This window comes from Solanum tuberosum, unplaced genomic scaffold, assembly GCF_000226075.1.
Source record: "Solanum tuberosum cultivar DM 1-3 516 R44 unplaced genomic scaffold, SolTub_3.0 scf00297, whole genome shotgun sequence".
NCBI classification, from domain to species: domain Eukaryota; kingdom Viridiplantae; phylum Streptophyta; class Magnoliopsida; order Solanales; family Solanaceae; genus Solanum; species Solanum tuberosum.
This window is the reverse complement of record NW_006239220.1, coordinates 70,858-97,968: the sequence shown is the minus strand read 5'-3', so window position 1 is coordinate 97,968 and position 27,111 is coordinate 70,858. Positions and strand designations below refer to the sequence as shown.

Sequence of the window (27,111 nt, the reverse complement as noted above, 5' to 3'; positions counted from 1 at the left end):
CTTTTTAACTTTACCCAAACACTTCAAAACTGCTTAAAAACTATTTTGGCTTTAGAGCACCTAAAATAAGCCAATCCAAACGGACACTAAAGCTAGGATGGAAAATTCCAAAGAGGAAAAAGAAAAAGAAAAAAATAGCTATTCTAAGCCACATGACTAATCGATCTCCCATTAAGATGTTCGCTCGACCAAAAATCAACAAATCAAAGGCAAATAGGGTGGGGATTAAAAGTAAAACTATTCTTTTATGGTTATAATGCAATAAAATCTTTTAATATTCCATGAAACAATTGTTATTTGTATTACTTTTTTAATATTCATTCACTTAATTAACTGGGTAAAATGTATCAACTCATATATTATTTTGTATGAGTTTGCACATTAATTTTCATTTGTAAAATAAAATTTGTTATTTCTTTTGTTTCGTGATATAATATTATTACTGAGAGTCATACGACTTCTTTTGTATCATCATTTTAAAAATATTCTTAAGTATTTGGTTTTTAAAGTATGTAAATTTGGATGAGTGAAAATTTTTTATTCGAATTTATAAAAGAAAATTAAATTGATTGACTCTCAGATATCAAACTTTTCAGATGAAATATATTTAAATTCAGTTAATCAAGTGAATAAATATTTTTAAAACTATCAATACTTGAGATGAAATCAATAATTCAAATCGAATTTAGAAGTAAACTCTATATGTGAAAGCAAATGGCACATGAGTAAGTAAAAATCTGGAGCAGTTGAAACTTTTATTAGAACGGACACCTACCTACCGCGACTCCACCTCCGTTTCAACATTTCCCACACATTCAATTTCATCATATTGAAAATTGCAAATCATCAAAATTCTACAATATGATCATCTGTATTGTACAACGATCAAATTCAACTGAGATATAGTAATCGCTGCTGCTGTAATTGTGTGGTCAATGATAATTGTGAAGGATTTGATTTGAAAGAGGTCCAAAAATGAGCACCGAAAGACAATCGGTGACTGTTCGGGACCTTGTTGAGGAAGCTAAGAAGAGAGTTGTTTTCTTAATCATATGCGCTATTGGACTCTCCTATCTAATGTCTCGTGAGTATTCATTCTCTTTTTCTAGCGCTATTGTAGTTTCACCCTAACCCTCTTTTGCCGCTGTTTATACAAGGTTAAATTTTTTTTTTGTGTGTATATATGTAGTAGATATTGAATTTCTTTGTGTATTTACTTCTAAGTAGTTTTGAATACCCTTAATGAAAATCCTGATTCTGCTGCTGCTTAGGGCCTACCTTGTGTAGATGTACTTGAAGTAGGGAATTGATTGATTGGAAAGCTTAGGCTAGTGCATGACATTCCATACAAATCTTTTTGATCCGCGGTCCCTATAAAATCTCATTTTTTTCATGGACAAGTAGGATGAATTCTTTGGTTCTTTATTTTGGTTGTAAAATGGAGTTTGATGAGGATTTTAATAATGGATGTGAAGTATGTAACTGTAGAGTGGATCATTTAGGCCTTCCTCTTCTTTTTGACCTTGCAAATTCTTTGCTTTCCATTCAACTACTTCAGTAAGGAGAGAGAAATGCAGCTTCTTTGGTGGCTTGAATGTGCTACATTGAGCTCATGTGACTCGAAAAGCCCAAGAATCAGAGTGTGACTGCTGAAACTAACTATGAAATGACAATGTAGGGTCACTTTAATCGAGAACTTCCTAGAAGACTTTATAAACTAGCTAAATCATTAGGAGGAGTGAGTTACTAAATGTAGATGTTATAAAACTTGGTAAACCAAAGCAGGAGAAAAGAAAAGAACTGCTGCTCAAGTATATTGACCTGCATCGCCTCGATCTGCTGGACTTTGGATTTGCTACCTTGTGTGAATTCGGGAGTCAAAATATTACCTTGTAAGAACACTTTGACAGAGGGGTGCACCCAGTAAACAATAGGGTTTGATTCCTGACCACATGTGATTACCTTTGTTAGGGTCAAAGTGAGAGTGTTGGAAGCAGGTTCGCCAGAACCCAGTAGTTTTAATTCAAATCCTGTATTTGTCTTAAAAATTCATTTAATATGTCTAAATTATTAATTTTGAACTCAATAACTCAAATGGACTAAAATCCCGAACCCATAAGTTCCAAATCCTGATTATGCCTCTTCTGATCACACAAGTTTATTCATTCAAAATGTGGTCAACTTCGTGCTCATATATCGATGTGTGCTGATTGTTGATTCAGATAAATATGATTTCTACCGAAACATCCTACATGCTGAGGAAAGTACTAGGGATCCCATGCATGTTGATAGAAAGAAATTCAAGAGTTCTCTCTTCACTAGAAGGATTCCTGTGCAAAAAAATAAAGTGAAGTAGTTGGAAGAAGGTTCATATCTCGTATGTTACTCCCTTCTATAACCTGAGGCTGGCATGCAAGCAAGGCTTGATGCACATGCCATCCAAAGTATCAAGTATTTTGGGTCTCTGTATCCAAGGAAATGAGGAGATTGACGATGATGTGACACATCATACTAATACAGGGTTGATTAAATGGAGGCTTGCATTTGTAGTATTGTGTAATAAGTAAGTGTTACCAAAACTTAAGGGCAAGTTCTACAGTGTAGTGGTTCGACCAACTATATTGTATGGGGTAGAGTCTTGGTCAAGCAAGAACTCTCACGTTCAGAAGATGAAAGTTTTAAAAATGAGGAAGTTACGGTGGATGTGTGGGCATACTAGGAGAGATAAAGATTAGAAATGAAGATATCCAAAACAAAGTAGGAGTGACCTCGATGAAAGACAAGATGCGGAAGTGAGATTGAGATGGTTCAAGCATGTGAAGAGAAGATGCATGGATGCCCAATTGCGGAGGTGTGAGAGGTTGGCTATAGATGGTTTCAGTTTAGCTAGAGGTAAGCCGAAGAAGTATAGCAGAGAGGTGATTAGACAGGACATAGTGCAGTTGCAGCTTACTAAGGACATGATCTTAGATAAAAGGTTATGGAGGATAAGAATTAGGATAGAAGGATAGTAGGTAGTAGAGCATTGTCTCGCTTATCCTTCCATACTAGTAGTCCTAGCATTTCTCTTGTAGTTTCTTGTCCTTTGAGTTATGTTACTATGTACTGTCTCTTGTACTTCGATTATCGCACTATTTCGTTGTAGTCACTGATTTTTTGTTTTCAAAATGTTTTTTCATGCTTTCTATAGTATTTTTTCATGATTTCTTCACTTCTATTATTTCTTTTTTTGATCTGATTTTTCTTGCTATCGAAAACAACCTCTCTAAATCCCAAGGTAGGCACACTCTACCCTCCCTAGAACCCACTTGTATACTGTTCCTTTTGTTCTTGATTTGCGCTAGACCATGGATAGATACTATTGATGCTTACGTTATGATCTAGTGCTTTTGCCGTCACATACTTTCACTCTATTGTGAAAACAGAGACTGAGAAGATAATAATTACCAATACAATGTATGGAGTTCGGTAAATTGTTGAAAAGATCTTATACTAAGGTAAAGTTGTGCAAATTTGTACTTAAATTGTATTCGTTTACACAATGATCTGAGGTCTGGGATGCTAGATATTTCCATTTAGGGTAAGGAATCAAATAGATCTGGATAGAAACAAGGAAAATAGGTCAATTAATTGATTGTTATTTTCAACAGGTGGTTGGGTACTACCAATAAAAAAAAGATCAAGTTGTTGGATTCTTCTTATCCGCAAGGCTAAGACCATTCTTAATAGGATTTGTATACCATTAGATCCCAAAATGTAGCAAGCCATCAGACGAATTGCAAACATAGTTTCTATGTGAGGATTCAACTTTAGAATTCAGAATCTCAACCTCACGAATCACGAGTATAAAAACTGTTTAATACATTTTGAACAAGCTTTTTAAATACTATGCCATACCTTAACATCATATGACTTGATGAAGGTCTCCATCCTTACCTTCCGACGTGAGAAATGCTTCCCATTGAAGTATGGGGGTCTAGTTTGTGAAGTTAGCCTCTTGGAATAGTGCGCTGATGGTAATTTGTTGAGACATAATCTTTTCTCATTGGCCGAAAACAAATAGACGTGAGACCTTGCTCTGATACTAATTGAAAGTGCAAAGATGGGTTGAGGGTGGGTGAGTTGATCCTTTTTAGTTGTATTAGTCGACTTCCTGTTTCTAGCAGTCAACTATTTAACCGAAAAGCAACAAACAGTTAATGCAAACAATAAAGTGCTGAAAGGAAATTTAACACCATATATATATTTTTTGAGAATGAAACACCATATGTTTTTATACTGGTTGAGATTCAGAATGGATCTTAGTCCAGTCCCATTGAGTTGCAAGGGTGTTCTCTTCTAGCTTTTGAGTATTTTGAACTTATACAGTGCTTGTCAAGTATAGCTCCTAAGTCTACACTCAATTCTTTTTTCTCTTTTTCAATCTTTTGATACAAAGCTTTACCAACAATATTTTTCTCTCCTCTTTTTTAATACACTACTCAGAAAACAATGCTTGCTAAAAGTAGAATAGAGCTTGTGAGATGGTTCAGATGTATTGTATAGCTTCTTCTTTCTTCAGTGACCTTATAGAGGTGGATGATTAGCTTGATGGTTTTTTTAGAAGAGATGACAACCCAACAGAGTTGATCCTTGGAGAAGGATTGAGGGTCCTGTTTCCAAGAATAAGGTCTTGATTGACTTTCAATCAATTAGCCCGTTGATCAGCTTTGTGAAGCGATTCTCTCCAAGCGAGATCTGCATCTTGGTCTGTGTCGTGATTTCTTCTTTATTGATGGGTTCTTTTTTTATTGATGGGTTCTTGGTAGCTTACTTTTGAATTGTCCTTGATTTGTGATGGTATCAATTATTTTTAATACCTTCCTTTGATTGATGAGATAAGAGGTCTTCCCGGTGATTGTAATCAATTTACAGCTTGCTTGTTGGGATCTTCCTGTTGATTGTAATCAACTTACAGCTTGCTTGTTAGCTGCTGTTCTTCTTTTTCCTTTTGTGCTGCTTTACTGGATTCTTTCTTGAGTTCCTTTCCAGCCTGCATAATACATACACATCATCAAAATTAGCACACTAACTTCTATGAGAAATTATTTCCAGACTGCAAGAAGTCCCATTTTTATCAGGATGGCTAGAGAAAAATCCACAAAGTTAGTTGAATAAAAGAAGACGAAAACAATAAAACTATCAAGAAAAAGTTCCTAAAGGCTGGAAGTAATTATGGATAATTATTCTTGTGGCGATCGGCATGATGCATAGGATTCACAGTTCTCTTACAATTTACTCTATTGGATACCATTTCAAGATCCACTATGATTCCACCAATAGATTTGATGCAGGAAGGCATAGAAGCCAATTTGAAGAAAGAATACAACCTAAAATAATTATGAGAGCAAGGCTGTAAAAGAAGCCAAATGTTGTCTGACTCGCAGGGAATATTTCTTTGCAACTTTTCTGACTACTTAATATGTCATAGATCCAAGTTGAGAAGCTTAAACTTGGAGGAACTAACAGAGGTGAAGCGCAAGTGGAATTGTACTCTTTTAATTTATGACCGATGACTAACAACTTAATACAATTGTGAAGACATGGATGATTGCTCAACAAAGGCAGAGCCAGGATTTGAAGCTTATGGGTTCAGGATCCTAGTTCTTTTGAGTTATTGAGTTCTAAATTAATAATTTGTGCATATTCAATGAAGTTTTTAAGACAAATACAGGGTTTGGACCAAAGCTACTGGGTTTGGCTGTACCCCGTAAGCCATATTCTAGTTCCACCCCTACTGGTCAAGCAATAGGCATGAAGATATGTTTTTATACCACGTGTGTGCATTTTTCCTCGATTTAATTCTATATAAATGTCTTTTTATCTTAGTATCTTCTCTTGAAATAAAATGTGTGCTCAAAGTAGGAAACAATCTTTTGCCATAAGACTTTACCAAAGTTTATTGAAGGATTTGATCCTTCTTCTTTGTGCTCAGAGAAATCATTTTTTATTAATGTTCGAGCATTTCTGTAGTTGTGATGGCCATCTGTCTTGGGATTGAGTATGATGCTGTAAACTACTTCATTGATGTAGCAGAACAATTGTTGATGCAATTGCTGTACTTCACCGCTTGTAGTGTTTCCCAGTATAAAGTTTCTTGTATTGTAGCTGCCTATGTAGGAGCTAAGTCTAAGAACCTACACTTCTGTATGCCTGTCATGACAAATTTCTCTGTCTGTAAGCTACATGCATCTTTGAGAGATACTGTCTTGTTTTGTTTTTTTAAAAAAACTGCAGTGTGATGAAGGCTGAATGTTTGCAATCTGTTGGGTCCAATATGTGGATTAAACTTACAGTTGACCATTCTTTAGAACATACTATGACGACAGGCCTTATAAACTTAAATTGTCATTTTCCACTTGTTTTGCTTTGCAGTGACGAGCTCCTCAGTTTTTGTCAACTTGCCTGCAGCCGCACTCTTAATTGTTTCCCTTCGTTATCTGTCTCTTGATTTTGACGCGCGGATGAAAGCTGTAACATATAAAAGTAAGTCATCCATATCAAACAGCACTTTTCAGAGGAAACATATTGATACTCCAAGAGCAGTTAATGAGAAGTCCACCTGGAGGAAGAAAGTAAATTCACCTGCTGTCGAAGAAGCAATAGATCACTTCACCAGGCATATAGTTTCTGAGTGGGTCACAGATCTCTGGTACTCCCGCATAACTTCTGATACACAGGGTCCTGAGGAACTTGTGCAGATCATGAATGGTGTACTAGGGGAAATTTCATGTCGCATGAGAACTATTAATCTTATAGATCTTATCACAAGGTTTAAAATTTTAGTTCCTGGATGTTGCTGAAGATTTCCTCTCTACATTAACTTTTTATCTTAAAGAATTCATTCAACTGAACACGTGCAGAGATATTATCAATCTAATACGCACTCACTTGGAGCTGTTTCGTGCAAGCAAAATAAAGATTCAGAAGAAACGGCCAAGTTCCTTGACAATTGAAGAGCTAGATGTGGAGCTTAAACTGGTGTTGGCTGCAGACAACAAATTACATCCTGCTTTGTTTTCTCCGGAGGCTGAGCACAAAGTAGTTTCATTTTTATTATCTCTTAACAACTGATAATCAATTGATTTCTAGAAGCCCTTTTGGTTAGGATGTTTTATTTATCTTGTACTAGTCTTCTTGATCTGCAGGTACTCCAGCATCTTATGGATGGTCTCATTTCATACACTTTTCAGACAGAGGATGCACAGTGCTCTTTATTCCACAACATTGTCAGGGAGCTTCTTGCTTGTGTTGTAATGCGACCAGTATTAAATATAGCTAATCCAAGGTAACAGCTTCCTAGATCTTGCTTGTTGTAGTCAAATTTTGTTTCTGCTCTTAATTTGTTCAATAACTTTTGTCAGGTTCATTAACGAGAGGATTGAGTCTCTAGTTGTTTCTGTAAAGAAGGGTGATAAAGGGAACACAGCAGCAGAAACTGAACCACAGTCCAGGCCGGTTGGATCTGGTAAAATATCAGCAGATCATTTTTCTCTGGTTTTAGATCCTTCTGCCAAGGGCGTAGAGCTTGTACAACTAAAAAATGACCAACCTAATAGCACTGAGGAGGATGCCACGAACAGTATGAATGGAACAGATTTGTTGTTGGACCCTTTGCTTTCACTTGATGCTCGGTCTACTTGTTCTTGGAGTTCTTTGCCATCACAAGCCGATGCAGATGACGGAAGAGGTATTCAGAGACACCACTCTGGAGGAGAGTGGGGTGAAAGGCTAGATTTGCTTTCTCGTAGAAAGACTGAAGCCTTGGCCCCTGAAAATTTAGACAATATATGGGCAAAAGGCAGAAACTATAAACGGAAAGAAGAGGCCAATTTAGCATCTGATAAACTCAAGAAGAGTTCATTGGTAAGTGCACCAAAATCGTTGGGACAGTCAAAGGAAGCTAAACAGAAAGAGAGTGAGAGAGAAAACAAGGTTGGAGCTAAGCATTATGTGAAGGACAATGCTCCCTTGCAAGGTGATTTGAAAAGACCAATTTATCCTCCAGATTACTCGTATCAAGAGGAAAATGAACATAGCTCAGATGAGGTTGAATCAGAGAGCAGTAGTTCTTACACTACTGAAGATGAAGAACCCAGCAGTGTGACTGGTTTTGACTCTCCTGGAACTCAAGTGTGGGATGGGAAAAATATAAGGAATGTCAATCACATTCATCATCCACTTGAAAATAATGAAGGCCATAAGAGAAGAAAAGGAAAAGCTAGTAAAACACATATCCGCTCTAAACACTTAAATAGAGTACTGTCTGGACGGAAAAGGTCTAGATTAAGCAACCAAACGGAACACTTGTGGCAAGAGACACAAAGAGCCAGCTTCTTACAGGGGGATGGACAAGATATATTAAATTCCAAAGAAAATGTGAAACCGGATGGTCTAAGTGATGACTCTGAGACAGAAATATTCAGTAGAATTTCTAGTGACACTAACGCATCATCATATGTCTCGTCAAGAAGCTTTTCGGAAATTCATAGTATGGGTCCTTATTCTACAACAGGTTCTATAATTGCTGATTCTTTTTTGAAATTAAGAAGTGAGGTATGAATTTGATTGTCATCCTTTTGTCCATGTTACCGACTTAAGGATTAACTCGGATGATCTTGGACGTCTACTGAATAAGCTTTTTCTCTGTTGCAGGTCCTGAGTGCTAATATCGTAAGAAGTGGCTCCAAAACTTTTGCTGTTTATTCCATATCTGTTACAGACATGAACAATAATAGTTGGTCTATCAAAAGAAGGTAGAGTGATTTGAACTTTCTACTGTTAGGCGGTGTGATGATCACTCTTTTGTAGAGATTGTCATCTCTAGAATCTCTTGCATCAAATTAAAACTTAGGCTGCTGGTTGCAGGTTTCAACATTTTGAGGAGCTACACTGGCGTCTTAAGGAGTTTCCGGAGTACAATCTTCATTTACCTCCCAAGCATTTCCTCTCTTCAAGTCTGGATGTTCCTGTCATTCGAGAACGGTGCAAATCACTTGACATATATTTGAAGGTGATACTTTAATAGACGGCACATGACAGTCCCTTCCTTTAGCAATCAATATTACTTTCTTCCAGATCATAGTGACATCATGTTATACACATTTGCTATGATATCTAAATAATGTTGAAATGTTACTCTTTCACTCCTTTTAAATATTGTTATACTTTGCGTTTTATCCAGTGTTATCAAAGGCGCGCTTAAGCCCTGAAGCAAGGCTCAAAACGTGTTGAGCGCTTCGCCTCGCTTTATGTGCGCTTCAGTGTCGTCATCAAGGTTCTAAGACAAACTTTTCCTTGCCAATGAGCCTCTTATGAAGAATTGACACTAAACAATTTATATTTCACTTTATAATAACAAAAATTCGATTTCATTGGTCATATATTTGTCATTCATGTTTATAATTATTAGTCTTGGACTAAACTTATATATTTGTATTTTTTTTCTCCCTTTTGCGCCTTTTTTCATTAAAGCCCACGCTTTATTTGCGCTTTGCGCTTCAAGCCCCCACGGACCTTAGAGCTTTTTTGCGCTTTTTGCCTTCGATAACACTGGTTTATCATAACACTAATCTTGGTCTTAGTTCTTTAATAGTACTTGGGCTTTCATATCTGCCAAGAATTGTCTTTTATATTCCTGAAATCAATAAAATACCTTTACTAGTTCTAGTGCTATTTGGACGTCATGGGTTGCCAAGAGAAGGTTAAGATTAATCAGGAAACTGCGTTTTGGTATATAGTCCTCTAAAAGATCTTGTTCACTTTTATCTACTATTTTGCTTTTATTTCATTTCTCTAATGTTGTCTTTGTATTTTTTTGGCTACTGTTTCTGCTTTCCTCAGAAACTTCTGCTGCTCCCAACTGTTTCCAACTCCATCGAAGTATGGGACTTCCTCAGTGTGGATTCACAGGTTGAAAACATTATCAGTTGACAGTTTTCTTACTCTGGATAGTTTTTAGAACAAAGAGAGTTGATTTTACATTCTTTCTTTGTTCCTTTGTTTTGTTGTGCAGACATATAGCTTCTCAAACTCCTTGTCCATAATTGAAACATTACAGGGTGAGTAATCTGAGTTAGCATGATGAGAGGGAAAAGGGGTGGGGCATCGTCCTGTGTGTTAGTTATAAATAGTTTATATGGATACTGGATTTCAGCTGACCTGGACAGCATTGTACGCCAAAAGAGCAAAGAACCTCCGCATGGTATAAGCCCTCGAACTGATCTGTTATCCTCCAAGGGGAAGCATTCTAATACTGAAAGCAAGAATCCAACTTCAAGGATGGAACAAGATCATGCAGGACATGAATCAAGATTCAGGAAAGATTATGTCGTACTCTCTCCTCCAAAAAGACCTCTCACAGAAAATTTTGAGGATTCAAATAGTGACAACAAGGTGCATGCAAATAGAAAATCAACCCCAAACATGCAGACAACATCAAAATCAGTTGAAAGTAACTCACGTGCATCACCTGAATCTCTTGTTGCTGCTCCCGTGGATCCCCCCTTTCCCAGTGAGGTAGTCACTTGTCTAATTTGGAAAGAATATACCTCCTTGCACTATTGAACTCTAAAGAATAGATTGCTTATGATTCATCGATTATGGAAAGATGAGAAGGTTCATTTATTCAAGGATGCTTTTATATTTGATGTAATTTCTACAATGGCTCTAAACCTCATTTTTATTTCACTGTAGTGGGTGCCACCAAATTTAACTGTGCCTATATTCGATCTTGTCGACGTCATTTTTCAGCTCCAAGATGGTGGATGGATCAGGTAGTATTTACATATGTGACTATCAAATTAAGCTCTTGGACTTGATTTTAAATGCACTTGTGTCATGGACTTCACTGGACCTGTTGACTTGGGTTCATTTTAGGAGGAATGCATTCTGGGTGGCTAAACAGGTTTTACAATTGGGAATGGGTGATGCATTTGATGATTGGCTGATTGAGAAAATCCAGCGTCTGCGCAGGGGTTCAGTAGTTGCTGCAGGTATCCAACGTGTTGAGCAGGTATTGTTCAAGTGCCCATTTGTTTATTTTTCAAGAAAGAGGTGCTAATGACAATTCTATTTGCATGTGGAACAGTAATGTTTTTGGCTCACTGGATAAGTGTCGTTTATCTTAACATATTTTTGTTCGAGAAATTCTTGTGTCTTTTTATTCTTTTCTGATTGTGCTCTATGTTCTTTCTCCCCTTTTAGGGGGTGGAGACAGGGCACTGGAGTATGTACTGTCATCAGTCATCATCTAACTTGCTTTATTGATATATCTTGCACATCCATTCAAATGAAAGAGCTGGTGCATGCTTCTTTAAAATCCTTTTAAAGCAGTTTCCCATGACTCTGGACAGCCAAAATTTCAATGTTGGACTAAGTACCAGTTAACTCTTTGTGCTCCATGTAGATTCTCTGGCCGGATGGTATATTCATCACAAAGCACCCAGCACGTCAACGTCCTGCACCTTCCTCATCCCCCAATTCTCCTCCAGGCCAGCCTTCAACTCCATTATCTTCGCCTAGGCTGGAGGATTCACAGAAACTGGATGAGATGCAGCAGCAGGAAGCAGAGCAACGTGCAAAATTTGTTTATGAGCTAATGATTGGTTGGTTCTTTTACCATATTCTGTTGGATATATGCATTCAACTCAACTCATTTTCTTTTTTCCGTACTCTACAATTGTTCGACTCCTATTATCATTTGCAGATAAGGCACCAGCTGCTATTGTAGGACTTGTTGGTCACAAAGAATACGAACAGTGTGCAAAGGATCTTTATTACTTCATCCAGGTGATCACTATGCCATTACGTTTAGGAAACTCCCTATATGATCGATAGCCTTTTAAATTCTTTCATCTGTCTTAGTTTCTGTGTTTGACCTCTTCTAATTTCTAAAGAAACAACTCGTTGAGAGACTTTTCTTTTTCTTGTACAGTCATCTGTGTGTGTGAAGCAGTTAGTCCTTGATCTTCTCGAGCTATTACTGGTGTCCGCATTCCCAGAGCTGACTTCTGTATTTAACACATTGCATGAGGAGAAGGAGATATTTGGAGAACTCAAAATAGATTAAGTGGATCGTTTGCCAAAAGGCCATTTCGTTATACAATTTTGTTTGAGGATTTACCAAGACTAGTGTGTAATATTCTTCTTTCTGTGGAAGCACAAAATGCTAGGTTCATTTTATCAAATATGTAAAAATGTTGGGAGGGCCATGACTGTTACAAGATTTTTGCCAAGAGAAGTTATGGACCAACAGTCATAAATATTAGTATATGTTAAGATGTCTGGAAATCCACAAATGATGGATTAGTAAATAGCAAGATATGACTTATTTATACTGAATATGAATATTTAAGATGAAGCTAGAGTTTTGCTATAGATTCTCAAATATTTTTGACTGGTCATTTTTTGGTGAAGTTTCATTATGTGTTTTGATTATAATTTTTGTGAGAAATATTTGACTTTTTAAAGAAACATGATTTATATCCATAAGTTTCAAAAACTATTTAACATTCAAAAATTTACAAAAGCATAGAGAGACATGGACCTAACAACGAGGATAATCTAAACAATCGACAAAATGACATACTATAGGCAAAATACAATGGTTCAACTAACAAAAAAGTACATTTGTCGTATCTAGGGGCGGACCCACGCTTGGTCAAGGGGTGTCGAGCGACACCCCTTCGCCAAAAAATTACATTGTATATAGAGGTAAAATTTTGGTTTAATAAATATATATAAAAGTATTAACACCCCATGATAATAGTGAAATGTTTAGTCTAGTGGTTAAAAAATTGTAAATATTCCTTAAGATGGTGTGTTAAAGCCTTGTTGGCCTACTTATAGGCACTACTTCCACTTGAAGAGGTCTCTTTAGCAAAGAAGTCATTGACCTAGAATAGCCAGCTTTCTTGCACCATCTGGTAACATATAAGGCCGCCATAACTTCATAATATTACTTAAAATAATATTTGAATGTTTTAGCTAAAGTTTTTTTTTTCTCATCTCGTATTCACATTGGAGCATGATTAAATTCAGATTCACATCAGAAAGTCCTATATTGAATTTGGGTGGGTAAAGTGATTAATTCCTAACAAAAGGGACTCCCTCCCTATACAAGGAGACTCAATTCTCAAGACTTCTCGATTAAGGATAAAATAGTACTTATCACTCCACCACGACCCTTGTTAGTGTTTCAATTGAAGTTGAAACTAATGAAGTTCATAGTGTAATTACTCATCATAAGCAATGTGAAATCAAATAATATATTTTATGTAGCATTTTCATCTACTGAAAGCTAGCAGACTTAGTCTACTTTTTATCACGTTTGACGCGTTTATTTAAAAATAACTTTTTAAAATATATTTTTCAGCTGATATATAATACTTCTATATTGCAGTTCTGATTAATTCAAATTGACATAGTATAATGTCTTTGTTGAATATTTCTGTCCATGTTAAATTTATACCTTCAATTATTTAGAGTAATTAAATCTCAATCTTAATACTAGATATTCTATCTTATCCTATTCAAATTGTTATTATTTTATCTTACCTCTTAGATGAATTAAAATAATCCCAAAATTATAATTCAAAACCTATAATTTTGTCGGCAAACCAGACGGTAGTTGTTGATAAAATTAATACAACTTGATGTTTAGACTTTTTCAGAAGAGGTTAAAACTTCAACATCTCACAGCTGGAACAACATTTAATTTAGCATTGATTGACCCTCCATTCCATATTAATTTAATTTTTGAGGTATTTTTCATATTTTAAATTAACTTAATTGTTCAGTTTTTAAGATTACTTTTAGAGTGTTCTTCCAATTTTATCCTTCATTAGTTAGTATTGGAATTAGTGATTAATTAATATTTAGTTATTTTAATCATAAAATTGACAATAATTAATATGGGTAAAAATGGAAAACTATGTTCAATTTATATCTTAATCTACTTTTTTTAAAGGGTGTGAAACACCTCAAAAATTAAATTAATATGAAATGGAGGGAGTATTAATTATTTTATCTCGTAATTTATACCTCAAACATTAAATTAATATGATATGATATGACGATTTTTTGAAGAAACTACAAGTTGAATTAAGTGCCTCAATAATGTGTTTGTTGATTAGTCACTTTCAAGATGGTGAAGGAGAGTTAATAGTAGTACCTACCTGAAAGCCCTGCAATTATCAGCTTTCAATTCACTCTCAACCTATTTTCATTCTACCTTGTAACTAAGAAATCTAGTGAAGAATTAATCAATCAGATATGGAAATCTTATCTATTTTTGTGGACAAGGTAACAGATTGCTTGATCCAGCCAGTTGCGCGAGGGATTGGGTATTTCGTTTACTACAAGAGAAACATCAGATCTATGGAAAATGAATCTGAGAAGCTGGAGAATATCAGAATTGGGGTGCATCAAAGAGCGGAGGCTAACCGGAGAAACTCACAAGTCATTTCACCTAATGTTGAGGCTTGGTTTACTAGTGTTGGTACCATTACTGCTGATGTGGCAGCTGTAATGCGACGAGGTAGAATTGAGGTTGAAAGATATGATTGGTGTCCAAACTTGAAGTCACGTTACTCGCTGAGCAGGAGAGCTAAGAAAATTGCATTGGAGTTGATCGAACTTCGAGATGAAGGCAACAATTATGCTGTTTTCTCCTATCCTGCTGTTGAAAATGAACCTGTACCTATCAACAGTGCTGAGGAGTTTCATTCTAGAAAATTGCAAGAGGATGAGGTCATGGAAGCTTTGAACGATGACGGGGTCACTATTATTGGGATATGTGGTATGGGTGGTGTTGGTAAGACGACACTGGCTGAGAAAATCAGACAAAAGGCGAAACAAGAAAGGTCGTTCAATGATGTTGTTATGGTAATTGTCAGTCAACAACTAGACCGTAAAAGAATTCAGGATGAGATCGCAAGAGGGGTCGGGCTTACATTAGAAGGGAATGATTTGTCGAGTCGTGGAGATCGGCTACATCAAAGGTTAACGGATCACAACAGCCGCACTCTTGTAATCTTGGATGATGTTTGGAAGGCTCTTGATGATCTAGAGAAACTTGGAATTCCCACCGGTGGCAACCACAACTACCGGTGCAAAGTTATATTGACGACACGTCTCCGGCCTGTTTGTGATACAATGAAGGCTCAGAAGATCATGGAAATTGGAATTTTACCTGAAGAGGAAGCATGGATCCTTTTCAAGGAGAAAGTCGGTAATTTAGTCAACGATCCTTCTCTGCTTGACATAGCAAAAGATGTTTCCAAAGAATGCAAGGGGTTGCCGCTTGCAATTATTACAGTTGCAGGAGCACTAAAGCGTAAAACCAAGCCTTCGTGGGAGGATGCCCTTGAACAATTACGTCGTGCAGAAACAGCAAATATCCCTGGACTGCACAAAGAGTTGTATAGACATCTGAGGCTAAGCTATGATTACTTGGAAAGTGATGAAGTCAAGTACCTCTTTTTGCTTTGTTCTTTGTTTGAGGAGGATAGTGATATTTGGATTGAAGAATTACTTAGATATGGAATGGGGCTTGGCATGTTTTCGGAAATGAACAATTTAGAACATGCAAGAAATAGGGTGTGTCTTTTGATAGAAATATTGAAAGACAGTTTCTTGTTATCCCAAGGTTCAAACAAAAACTATGTCAAAATGCATGATGTGGTACGTGATGTGGCTATATATATTGCATCTGAGGGAGACCATATATTTATGGTAAGGCATGATGTGAACTCAAAAGTGTTCCCTAAAAAAGACTCTTACGAGCAATACAATCACATGTCAATAGTTGCAAATGAATTTGAGGAGCTTCCTAGACCAATATTTTGCCCAAAACTGAAGCTTCTAATGTTGAAACTCTGTTTTGAAAATCCATTCAAATTACAGGATAATTTTTTTAATGGCATGGGTGAACTCAAAGTCTTAAGCCTGGGTAGATATAATGAGGACTCCATTTGTCCTTTTCCAGCATCCATTCAGAGGTTATCGACTTTGAGGACGCTGCATCTGATTAATTTAAAGTTGGATGACATATCTATTATTGGGGAACTTGTCAATTTAGAAATTCTAAGCATAAGAGATTCTCGGTTAGATGAGCTGCCAGAGGAGATAGGAAATTTGGCCAAGTTAATTGTATTAGGGTTTTGGAATAAGAAGAAAACACTTAAAAGGATTTCAACAGATGTCTTATCAAGACTAGTTCGATTGGAGGAACTACATTTGGTGGGAGTAGAAGAGTGTAGTTACTTGAGGGAACTGAAATCCTTATCGAAATTGATTTACAGTAAGTTGGTCCTTCCCTCCAAGTTGACACGTTACACTATTAAAGTGGGCGATGCTTACGAACAGAGCATGGATGATTACGACAAGAGTATTGCTTTCCAGGTGATGGAGACCACCCCATTGGGTGATTGGATCTGCCAACCTGTTGAAGGAGAGTGAATATGTAAATTCACATGGAGAGGGCTCTAATAATGTGTTGACTGAGTTGCAGCCAAATGAATTTCAGAACGTGAAATGTCTCTGCCTCTCTCGTTGTGTTTTAGTGACACATATATTCAACATCTCTCGGACTCGGACGACACATAAAGTAATCAAGTTACCCAATTTATATCAGTTGGAGCTTGCACATCTGAAATGCCTCACTCACTTTTGCAGTGACAATGTTGACGGCATTGAGTTCCCTCAGTTACGAAAAATGACCTTCAGTTATTTACCTGAGTTCCAAAATTTGTGGCCTACGGTCAACAACTCCATCACTCACTCAAATCCTCTTTTTGACGAAAAGGTTTGCTTCTTGTCATAGAAAATAAAGACTTTTTTTAAAATATGAAATGAGGTTACTTTTTCTGTTTTTATTTTGAGGGTTTTTAACTTTTTATGAATTAAAATTTACCTTTAATTTTACTTAGCATTAAAGATATTTACTTACACAAAGTTTATTCTTTTACAGTTAAAAATACAAATGGATCAGATATGCTTTTTTGTCTACTGAAGTTTATTTAAAAAAGGTTATATAGGCTATATTTGATTCTTCTCACCTGACTTTTTTTTTCTACTTTTTTTATTCAATGGCTTATTTAAGTTTTTAATATCTCCCTCAAAAATTTATTTGCTTATCATTATTTGGGATTCTTATTCTTATTTCATTTTTTTTAGAGTGAAAATAAATAGATATGGAAAAAGAAGAAAATAGTAAGAACAAATTTAAGATTTTTTTTTTGGTAGCTATATTGTAATTTATTTTTTTGAAAAAAAGGTAAAAAAAGAATGCCCTTAAATTACATGAAATGAAAAAAAATGTTCGTTGTTTATAGTTTGGTCCAAAAATGATTTTGCCCTCAACACTTTGGTCAAAAAATGCCCTTGCCATTAATAGTTTGATCCAGAAATGTCCCTATTTGTTACTAAATAGGTCAAAAATGTCATTTTCCTAATAAATAAAGTATTTCTTTTCTTTTTAAACAAATCTTATTCCAGATAAAATTATTACTTTTAAAGAACTCTATTCTTGTTTTCTTTATTTTAAAATCACTTTAACTAATAAAAATGTAGGAAATAGCTTTTTTCTTCGTAATCTCATTTTATCAATTTAAATAGAGTAATTTCATGTACCCTTTTAATGGATAATATATACCAATATACATATAAATCATAGTAAATCCATCAATAATTTTTATTTAGATAATTATAATAAAATAAATATTTTCAATTTTTTTCCAAATTGAAGTAGGATAAATACTTGTTAATAAAGAAATATTATCAGGAAAAGAATGTTCAAAAAGAAAATAAATAATATATTTATTAGGAAAAATGACATTTTTGACCCTTTCGTATCTGCCAAAATAAAAATAAATACAAGCAGATGTATGACACCCAAATCATTCATTGAATTAAGGAAAAATGAGCAAATACACTGCTCAACTTTTGTGATTTAGAGCAGATATACATCTTGCTAATAAAGTGGTGCATATATACCCCACTATCTAATACAAGGTGCATATTTACCCTCTTCGTTAACATATCTATATTTACTTAATTAAATATCTATATAATACCAATTTTTTAATTTCAAAAAATGTCATGTGGCTTTCAAAATCTATCTCTCTTTTTCTTTTCTTTTTTAAGAGAAAACTACATCAAATACCCATTAAAATGAAACTAATTACCCGAATATACCCCATCTTAATCTAACTACAACAATACCCATTTAATAGTTAATAATTACCCGCATACCTAATTGATAATTCTTAGCTATTACTTTATGATTTAACTTTATTTCCTTTTATCATTTCTTTATTTTTTCCGTTGCCTCCTCATGCCGAACTAATTTAATTACTTTATCTTTTAAGCTTCTTTTTTTATTAATCATTTTCTTTTATCATTTCTTTATATATATATATTAAAGATACCATTTGGTAATATATACTCTTACAATATCATTTACCAATGAGTATAGGGTGTGAATAGGAAACATATATATATATATATATATATATATATTTTACTGATTTAGTATAAATTTAAGCGAAATTATCGGCATTAATGATATCAATATAGTATATGATACTGATTTAGTATCAGTTAAGCAAAATTAGTTGAGGGGTATATAGTGTAATTATCTAGTGTGTATGAATATAAAGGGGTATATATTGTAATTATTTTATTTTTATGTGGTATTTGCTTAGTTTCCCTCCCCTAAACCTGGCCCATTATTTTTATATATTTCAAAAATTATCTCATATACAATATTATATATATATATCGCTTTTAAAAATATATAAATGTGTCTAAGCACTTTTGGCCTAGTGTTTTCTTCCAAGTATATTTGCATCAAAGTTTGATACTTCAATGTTTGCAGGTTTCTTGTCCCAACTTGGAAAAGCTATGGATCGATTGGCTTGACAAAATAAATGCTCTATGCTCTCACCAACTTCCAACTACCTACTTCAGCAAACTTGAAACATTGCATGTATCGAATTGTGGAAACTTGAGAAACTTGATGTCTCCATCAGTGGCAAGAGGTCTTATAAACCTCCAATATTTACAGATAGAAGGATGTTCATCAATGGAAGAAGTGATCACAAAAGAGGAACAACAAGGAGAAGGAATCATGACCTTATTTCCCCTATTGGAAGAACTAAACCTTCTAAGGCTGCCAAAGTTGGGGCATTTCTTTCTGACAGAGCATGCTCTTCAATTTCCATTTCTCAGAAAAGTGAAGATACGTGACTGCCCTGAAATGAAGACGTTTGTCCAACAGAGAATATCTGTGAGTACACCGAGTCTCAAAAGTGTGAACAATGATGATGAGGTGAAAGTAGTTGATCTCGATAAAGCAATGTTCAATTCTAAGGTATGTCTTGTGTCACTAGCTTTATAACTAATTACTATATATATTTGTGTCATACCTTAATACACCCCTGGTCTAGTGCTATCTTTCCATTTTAACTAGCAAATAATAATAGTAATAGTAATCTTTTCATATAGTTATTTCTGGTTGCCACCTGATATCTATGTTGACTGAGGTATGAAATATAGGTGAAATTACAATATTGTAACTCAAAGGTTCACGTGAATTCAATAGCTTTTGCCTAGAGACTTTAATTTGTATTAGTAATATCTAGAAATTTCTTGATTATAAACGCGATTGTTATTGGATATTAACCTGAGTTCATTAGAGATATCTATAAATTTTAAATTCTGAATTGCTTTATAATACTTCAACGTTTGCAGGTTTCTTGTCCCAACTTGAAAGATCTAACCATCTGGACACTTAAAAGCATAACTGCTCTATGCTCTCACCAACTTCCAACTGCCTACTTCAGCAAACTTGAAATATTGTATGTATCGAGTTGTGGAAACTTGAGAAACTTGATGTCAACATCAGTGGCTCGGGGTGCACTGAATCTACGAAGAATATTAATACACAATTGTGTGTCAATGGAAGAAGTGATCACAGAAGAGGAACAACAAGGAGAAGAAATCATGACCTTATTTCCCCTATTGGAAAAGTTGGAGCTTAAAGAACTGCGTAAGCTGAGGCATTTCTTTTTGACAAAGCGTGTTACTGAATTTCCATTTCTCAGAGAATTGAGAATTCATGACTGCCATGAAATGAAGATGTTTGTCCAACAGGGAATATCTGTGAGTACGCTGAGTCTCGAAAGTGTGAACAATGCTGATGAGGTGAAAGTAGTTGATCTCAATAAAGCAATGTTCAATTCTAAGGTTTGTCTTGTGCCGTTAGCTTTATAACTAAATACTATATATATTTGTGTCATACATTAATACACCCCTGGTGTGTTGCTATCTTTCCATTTTAACTAGCAAATAATAATAGTAATAGTAATATTTTCATATAGTTATTTCTGTTTGCCACCTGATATCTATGTAAACGGAGGTAAGAAATATAAGCGAAGCTACAATATTGTAACTCAAGGGTTCACGTGAATCTAATAGCTTTTTCCTAGAGACTTTAATCTGTATTAGTAATATCTAGAGATTCCTTGATTGTGAACGCGATTGTTATTGGATATTAACCTGAGATCATTAGAGATATCTATAAATTTCAAATTCTGAATTGCTTTATCATACTTCAACGTTTGCAGGTTTCTTGTCCTAACTTGAAAGAGCTAATCATCAGGAAACTTAAAAGCATAAGTGCTCTATGCTCTCACCAACTTCCAACTGCCTACTTCAACAAACTTGAAACATTGTATGTATCGGATTGTGGAAACTTGAGAAACTTGATGTCTCCATCAGTGGCTCGGGGTGCACTGAATCTACGAAGAATATTAATAGACAATTGTGTGTCGATAGAAGAAGTGATCACAGAAGAGGAACAACAAGGAGAAGAAATCATGACCTTATTTCCCCTGTTGGAAAAGTTGGAGCTTAAAGAACTGCGTAAGCTGAGGCATTTCTTTTTGACAAAGCATGTTACTGAATTTCCATTTCTCAGAGAATTGAGAATTCGTGACTGCCATGAAATGAAGATGTTTGTCCAACAGGGAATATCTGTGAGTACGCTGAGTCTCGAAAGTGTGAACAATGCTGATGAGGTGAAAGTAGTTGATCTCAATAAAGCAATGTTCAATTCTAAGGTTTGTCTTGTGCCGTTAGCTTTATAACTAAATACTATATATATTTGTGTCATACATTAATACACCCCTGGTATGTTGCTATCTTTCCATTTTAACTAGCAAATAATAATAGTAATAGTAATATTTTCATACAGTTATTTCTGTTTGCCACCTGATATCTATGTAAACGGAGGTAAGAAATATAAGCGAAGCTACAATATTGTAACTCAAGGGTTCACGTGAATCTAATAGCTTTTTCCTAGAGACTTTAATCTGTATTAGTAATATCTAGAGATTCCTTGATTGTGAACGCGATTGTTATTGGATATTAACCTGAGTTCATTAGAGATATCTATAAATTTTAAATTCTGAATTGCTTTATAATACTTCAACGTTTGCAGGTTTCTTGTCCTAACTTGAAAGAGCTAATCATCAGGAAACTTAAAAGCATAAGTGCTCTATGCTCTCACCAGCTAATCATCAGGAAACTTGAAAGCATAAGTGCTCTATGCTCTCACCAACTTCCAACTGCCTACTTCAGCAAACTTGAAACATTGCATGTATCGGATTGTGGAAAGTTGAGAAACTTGATGTCTCCATCAGTGGCTCGGGGTGCACTGAATCTACGAAGAATATTAATAGACAATTGTGTGTCAATGGAAGAAGTGATCACAGAAGAGGAACAACAAGGAGAAGAAATCATGACCTTATTTCCCCTGTTGGAAAAGTTGGAGCTTGAAGAACTGCCTAAGCTGAGGCATTTCTTTCTAACAAATCCTGTTACTGAATTTCCATTTTTCAGAGGAGTGAAAATTCGTGACTGCCCTGAAATGAACGTTTGTTCAACAGGAAATATTTGTGAGTACACCGAGTCTTGAACGTGTGAACAATGATGATGAGGTAAAAGTAGTTGATCTCAATAAATCCATGTTCAATTCTAAGGTTTGTCTTGTGCCTCTAGTTGTATAACTAATTATTATTAGAGGAACTTTCACAAATATCCACTATAATAAACTTAATTATGCTCCATAGCTATAGTTTGCATATTTATGGGTTGTAGCTATAGTTTAAGCTGCCTCATTTGTATAATTCGCGGATTTTGTATAATTCACAGGTTTTGTATAATTCGCAGGTACATTTGTATAATTCATTTATTTTTGTATAAACTCGAAATAACGAATTTATACAATTACAAAACATCAGAAGTGTGAATAGTTATACAAATTATATTATACAAATTTTGAATTATACAAAAGTTATACAAATTATATTATACAAATTCCGAATTATACAAATGCGTGAATTATACAAAACTAAAAAGCTGAGCTGTGTAATTATAGCTAAAAGTAAGCTGCGAATTATAATTAAGGTAAACTATAGCTATATTAAGTAATTAACAAGTATATGTTTGCTTATACGCGTAATTTTCCCTTATTATATATATATATATATATATATATATATATATTAAAATGAAGTTAAATGGCAGTTTCTTCAACTGTCGCATTGTTTTGTTTAAGTAGAAAAGGTTAAAGATGAAGAAATCCACGAGTATAGTAATTTAGAGCTCCAAGTGTATTTGCAACAAAATAATAAAGTTTGCTACTTCATCCCTTCAACGTTTGCAGGTTTCTTGTCCAAGCCTGGAATATCTATATATCGAGAAGGCTAACAGTATAAGTGCTCTATACTCTCATCAACATCCAACTGCCCACTTTAGCAACCTTGAAGCATTGGAACTATGGCATTATGGAAAATTGAGAAACTTGATGTCTCCATCAGTGGCCAGAAGTCTTCTGAATCTCCGAATACTAAGTATATATGATTGTCAATCAATGGAAGAAGTGATCACAAAAGAGGAACAACAAGGAGAACGAATCATGACCTTATTTCCCCGGTTGAAAGACCTGAGGCTTAACAATCTGCCTAAGCTGGGGCATTTCTTTCTGACGGAGCGTGCTCTTAAATTTCCATTTCTCAGAGAAGTGTGGATTGATGACTGCCCGCAAATGAAGACGTTTGTCCAACAGGGAATATCTGTGAGTACACCGAGTCTCGAATGCTTGAATGATGATTATGAAGTGAAAGTAGATGATCTCAATAAATGGACACAACAGAGGTTCAATTCTAAGGTTTGTCTAGTGCCGTTAGCTGTATAACTAATTAACTCTAGTGCTCTCTTTCCGTCTTAACTTAATAGTAATATTCAGATACTTATTTATGTTTGTCAATTGAAGCAATTTCCTTCTACAATAATTTTAATTAGAAATTTGAAGCATCACTATTCTTTGCTCAGGAACATAAAGCTAGCCAGGGCACTACCAATGGCGACGAATCTGAAGCTATTGTTGGCGACAAATCTGAGATGACTACGAAAGGGTGAAACGTGATTTTGGGGTGATGGTTGTTAGTACGATAGACATCTAAATAGTTGTATATATTAATGTAATTATATAGTGCTATAAATTAGTATTATCGTATAGATTTGTTGTAGAATCAGAGAAATAAATATTGTGATAGAATAACTGATTTGGAGGGATAACAAAGCAGATTTAGAGGGATTAAATAGCAGCTTTGTAGAGATAAATTAGCTGAGTAAATATCTCAGATGGTCACTTAACTTTTAATAGTTCACTAAGAAAGTCACTCAACTTTGAGTTGTTCACTTCGAAAGTCACTCAACTTTGTTTTATAACTCAAAAGTCACTCAATTATTAATAGTTCACTTAAAAAGTCATGTAACTATTGATATTTTACATAAAAAGTCACCCAACTAATTTAAATTTATTTTTTCATTGTAAAACAAAAAAAAAATTAACTATTTAAAAAAATAATAAGATGCTTATTTTAATTATTTTATTTAAGTATAATTTTTCTTTGTACCTATTTTTTTTCATTTTTAAAAAAGGCATTGTGCTGCGTATATTTTTATTACTTCTTATCAATTCCAACCTATTCTTCTTTTTTGGATCATTTTTAACATATTTAATTTCAGTTATATAATTACTAAAACGGAAAAAGTTTTTTTTGGGGTCAACTACTACGATACATTTTTCAAAAAATTATAATTAAATAATTCGGATTAACAAAATAAATAAAATAAATATCTTATCATTTCTTTTAAAAAAATAGTTTAACATAAAAGTTAATTTCAATAAAATTTTATGAAAAAAATATTTAAATTGATCGAGTGACTTTTTAAGTGAAATATCAATAGTTGAGTGACTTTTAAGTGAAACATCAATAGTTGAGTGACTTTCGAGTTATAAACAAAGTTGAGTAACTTTTTAAGTGAACAATTCAAAGTTGAGTGACTTTCTAGGTGAACAATTCAAAGTTGAGTGACCATATGAGAGGGATAGGAATGACAGATGTTTAGAGATGTGTAATATTTATACTCTCTATATAATGAAAAGACTTTCTCATTTTGAGAGACATTCAACAGAAAATTGACATGGTATTAGAGCCTTCTCTTGGTTGTCTTGTTTTATAGTGTCATATGTGGTTTTTTCTATAAAAAAATTGAAAATCTTGATTTTTTGTTGATTGTTCGTCGACAACCAGTCCTATCACCAAGGACTTCTGTTCTTGGTCATTCTAGTTGCTTTCTTGAGTCTTTGTAGTTATCATAGCTATTCAAAAGCATGAATTCACATCACTTTGAATCCTTTAGTGCTCGTTTCACTGGAAAAAATATTATTCTTGGGAGTTTCAATTTCAGTTATTTGTCACCGGCAAAGAACTATGGGGCCATATAGATGGAAGCAATTCTGCTTCTACTGATCTGACAAATCTAGGTGAATGGGAGATTAAAGATGCTCGGGTGATGACATAGATTTTAGGGTCGATTGGCCCTCTAATTGTTCTTAATCTCAGGCCGTACAAGACAGCTAAGGCCATGTGGGATTACTTACAAAAGGTTTACAACCAAGATAATTGTGCAAGATGCTTTCAGTTAGAGTATGAAATTGCTAATTACTCTCAAGGAGGTCTTTTTGTTCAGGATTATTTTTCTGGATTCCGGAACTTATGGGCTGAATTTACAGATATTGTCTATGCCAAAATACCTACTGAATCTCTATCTGTGTTTCAGGCAGTTCATGAGCAAAGCAAGCAAGATCAACTTTTGATGCAATTACTCTCCGACTTTGAGAGTATTCACTCTAACTTGATGAATCGTGACTCGCCTCCCTCTTTGGATGTTTGTTTTAGGGAATTACTTCGTGAATAGCAACATCTTGTCACACAAAACGCTTTCAAGAAAGAAAATGATGTCACTGTTGCATTTGTTGCTAAAGGTAAAGGAAATGGTAGGGTTATGACTAGAACTCAATGCTACAATTGCAAGGAATATGGTCCTATTGCTAGCTATGGTAGCAAGAAGTTCCGTAATTATTGTAAACAATAAGGACACATTATCAAAGAGTGTGATAAATGGTTCCACTATTGATAACTCATCTTCAGGACAAGTTCTGACTCCTGAAATGGTACAACAAATGATCATGTCAGCCTTTCAGCATTGGGATTACAAGGTAATGATGTTACATCTAATTTTTGGATTGTTGATTCAGGTGATTCCAATCATACGACCAACTCAACGAGCATCCTAAAAAATATTCGTAAGTATCAAGGTCCATCACAAATACATACTGTCAATGGTAGTAATTTACCTATTACCAAGGTTGGGGACATTACTCCAACTTTCAAGAATGTTTTTGTTTCACCAAAGCTCTCAACTAGTCTTATTCCAGTTGGACAATTGATAGATAACAATTGTGATGTGAATTTTTCTCGTAATGATTTTCTTGTGCAGGATCAAATGTCGGGGATGATAATCGTGAAGGGGCCTAAAGTTGGACGATTGTTTCCTATATACTTTTCCATTCCTCATGTTCTATCTTTTGTGTGTACTTCTACTGCTAGTAAGATTGATGGCATAAGCGTCTAGGGCATCCAAATTCTGTTGTGTTGTCTCATTTTTCAAATTATGGTTTATTGGGAAATAAAAATTAATTTTCAGTTGCTTCCATTGATTGTTCTACTTGTAAATTAGGCAAAAGTAAAACTATTCATTTTTCTAATTTTGGTAGGCGTGCTACAAAGTATTTGATGGCATTCATAGTGATGTTTGGGACATTTCACCAATTATTTCTCATGCTCAATTTAAATACTTTGTGACATTTATAGATGATTATAGTCGGTTTACATGGGTGTATTTTCTTTGATCAAAATCTGAGGTATTTTTCATGTTCAAGACATTTCTGGCTTACATATTGAGACTCAATTTTCTACGTGCATCAAATTATTAAGATCTGATTCTGGTGGAGAGTATGTCTTATAAATTCAAAAAATTCTTGCTTGACAAAGGAATTGCCTCACAATGCTCTTGCCCATATACACCATAACAAATGGAGTTGATAAGAGTAAAAATCGACATAATTTAGATGTCATTCGTACTTTATTGATTGAGTCCTCTGTACCATCTAAATACTGGGTGGAAGCTTTGTCTACTGTTGTCTATTTAATTAATAGACTGCCATCTAAAGTGCTAAATCTTGAGTCTCTATATTTTCATCTTTATCACCAAAATCCTAAATATAGTGATTTTCATACATTTGGTTGTGTTTGTTTTGTACATTTGCCTCCTTCGCAACACAATAAACTTTCTGTACAATCTAATAAATGTGCTTTTATGTGTTATAGTACATCATAAAAAAGTTTTATTTGCTATGATCCATGTTCTTACAAATTTCGTGTTTCTAGAAATGTTGTTTTCTTTGAGAATCAATATTTCTTTCCTACTGTTATAGATTCATCTTCCACTTTTCTTCATCTTCCTACTTTTGAAGATTTATTATCTTTTTTTAAGAGTTTCAAATCTGGATTTGTGTATGAACGACGTCGACCGACTTTATCCCATACCGACATTGATCTGCCACCTGAAACTCTACCACAACTAGAATCTGAG

The 27,111-nt window shown here is 34.6% G+C and overlaps 2 protein-coding genes across 3 annotated transcripts; both read left to right on the top strand.

Moving 5' to 3' along the window:
• The first annotated feature begins 751 nt into the window (after positions 1–751).
• Positions 752–12,439, top strand: LOC102590042 (uncharacterized). 2 transcript variants are annotated; one of them, XM_006359388.2, is made up of 15 exons: positions 752–1,084; positions 6,415–6,811; positions 6,903–7,080; positions 7,188–7,327; positions 7,404–8,595; positions 8,695–8,795; positions 8,908–9,052; positions 9,883–9,951; positions 10,055–10,100; positions 10,196–10,557; positions 10,735–10,814; positions 10,918–11,053; positions 11,447–11,645; positions 11,747–11,829; positions 11,975–12,439. In XM_006359388.2, exons 1-15 carry the CDS (start codon positions 976–978, stop codon positions 12,107–12,109), a joined length of 3,372 nt encoding a protein of 1,123 aa, XP_006359450.1. In that variant the 5' UTR covers positions 752–975; the 3' UTR covers positions 12,110–12,439. The 2 variants fall into 2 exon arrangements, with proteins under 2 accessions (XP_006359450.1, XP_015169914.1); XM_015314428.1 differs by lacking the exons at positions 752–1,084; positions 6,415–6,811 and having other exon boundaries at positions 6,915–7,080; positions 7,172–7,327.
• A 1,700-nt stretch (positions 12,440–14,139) lies between these two features.
• On the top strand, positions 14,140–22,189 carry LOC102600631 (disease resistance protein RPS2-like). The gene is given in 7 exon segments (XM_015314429.1): positions 14,140–16,482; positions 16,484–16,846; positions 18,920–19,414; positions 19,795–20,289; positions 20,670–21,164; positions 21,545–21,579; positions 21,628–22,189. Coding segments are annotated over 7 exon segments (4,446 nt in total). The 5' UTR covers positions 14,140–14,313; the 3' UTR covers positions 22,022–22,189.
• The last annotated feature ends 4,922 nt before the right edge of the window (positions 22,190–27,111 follow it).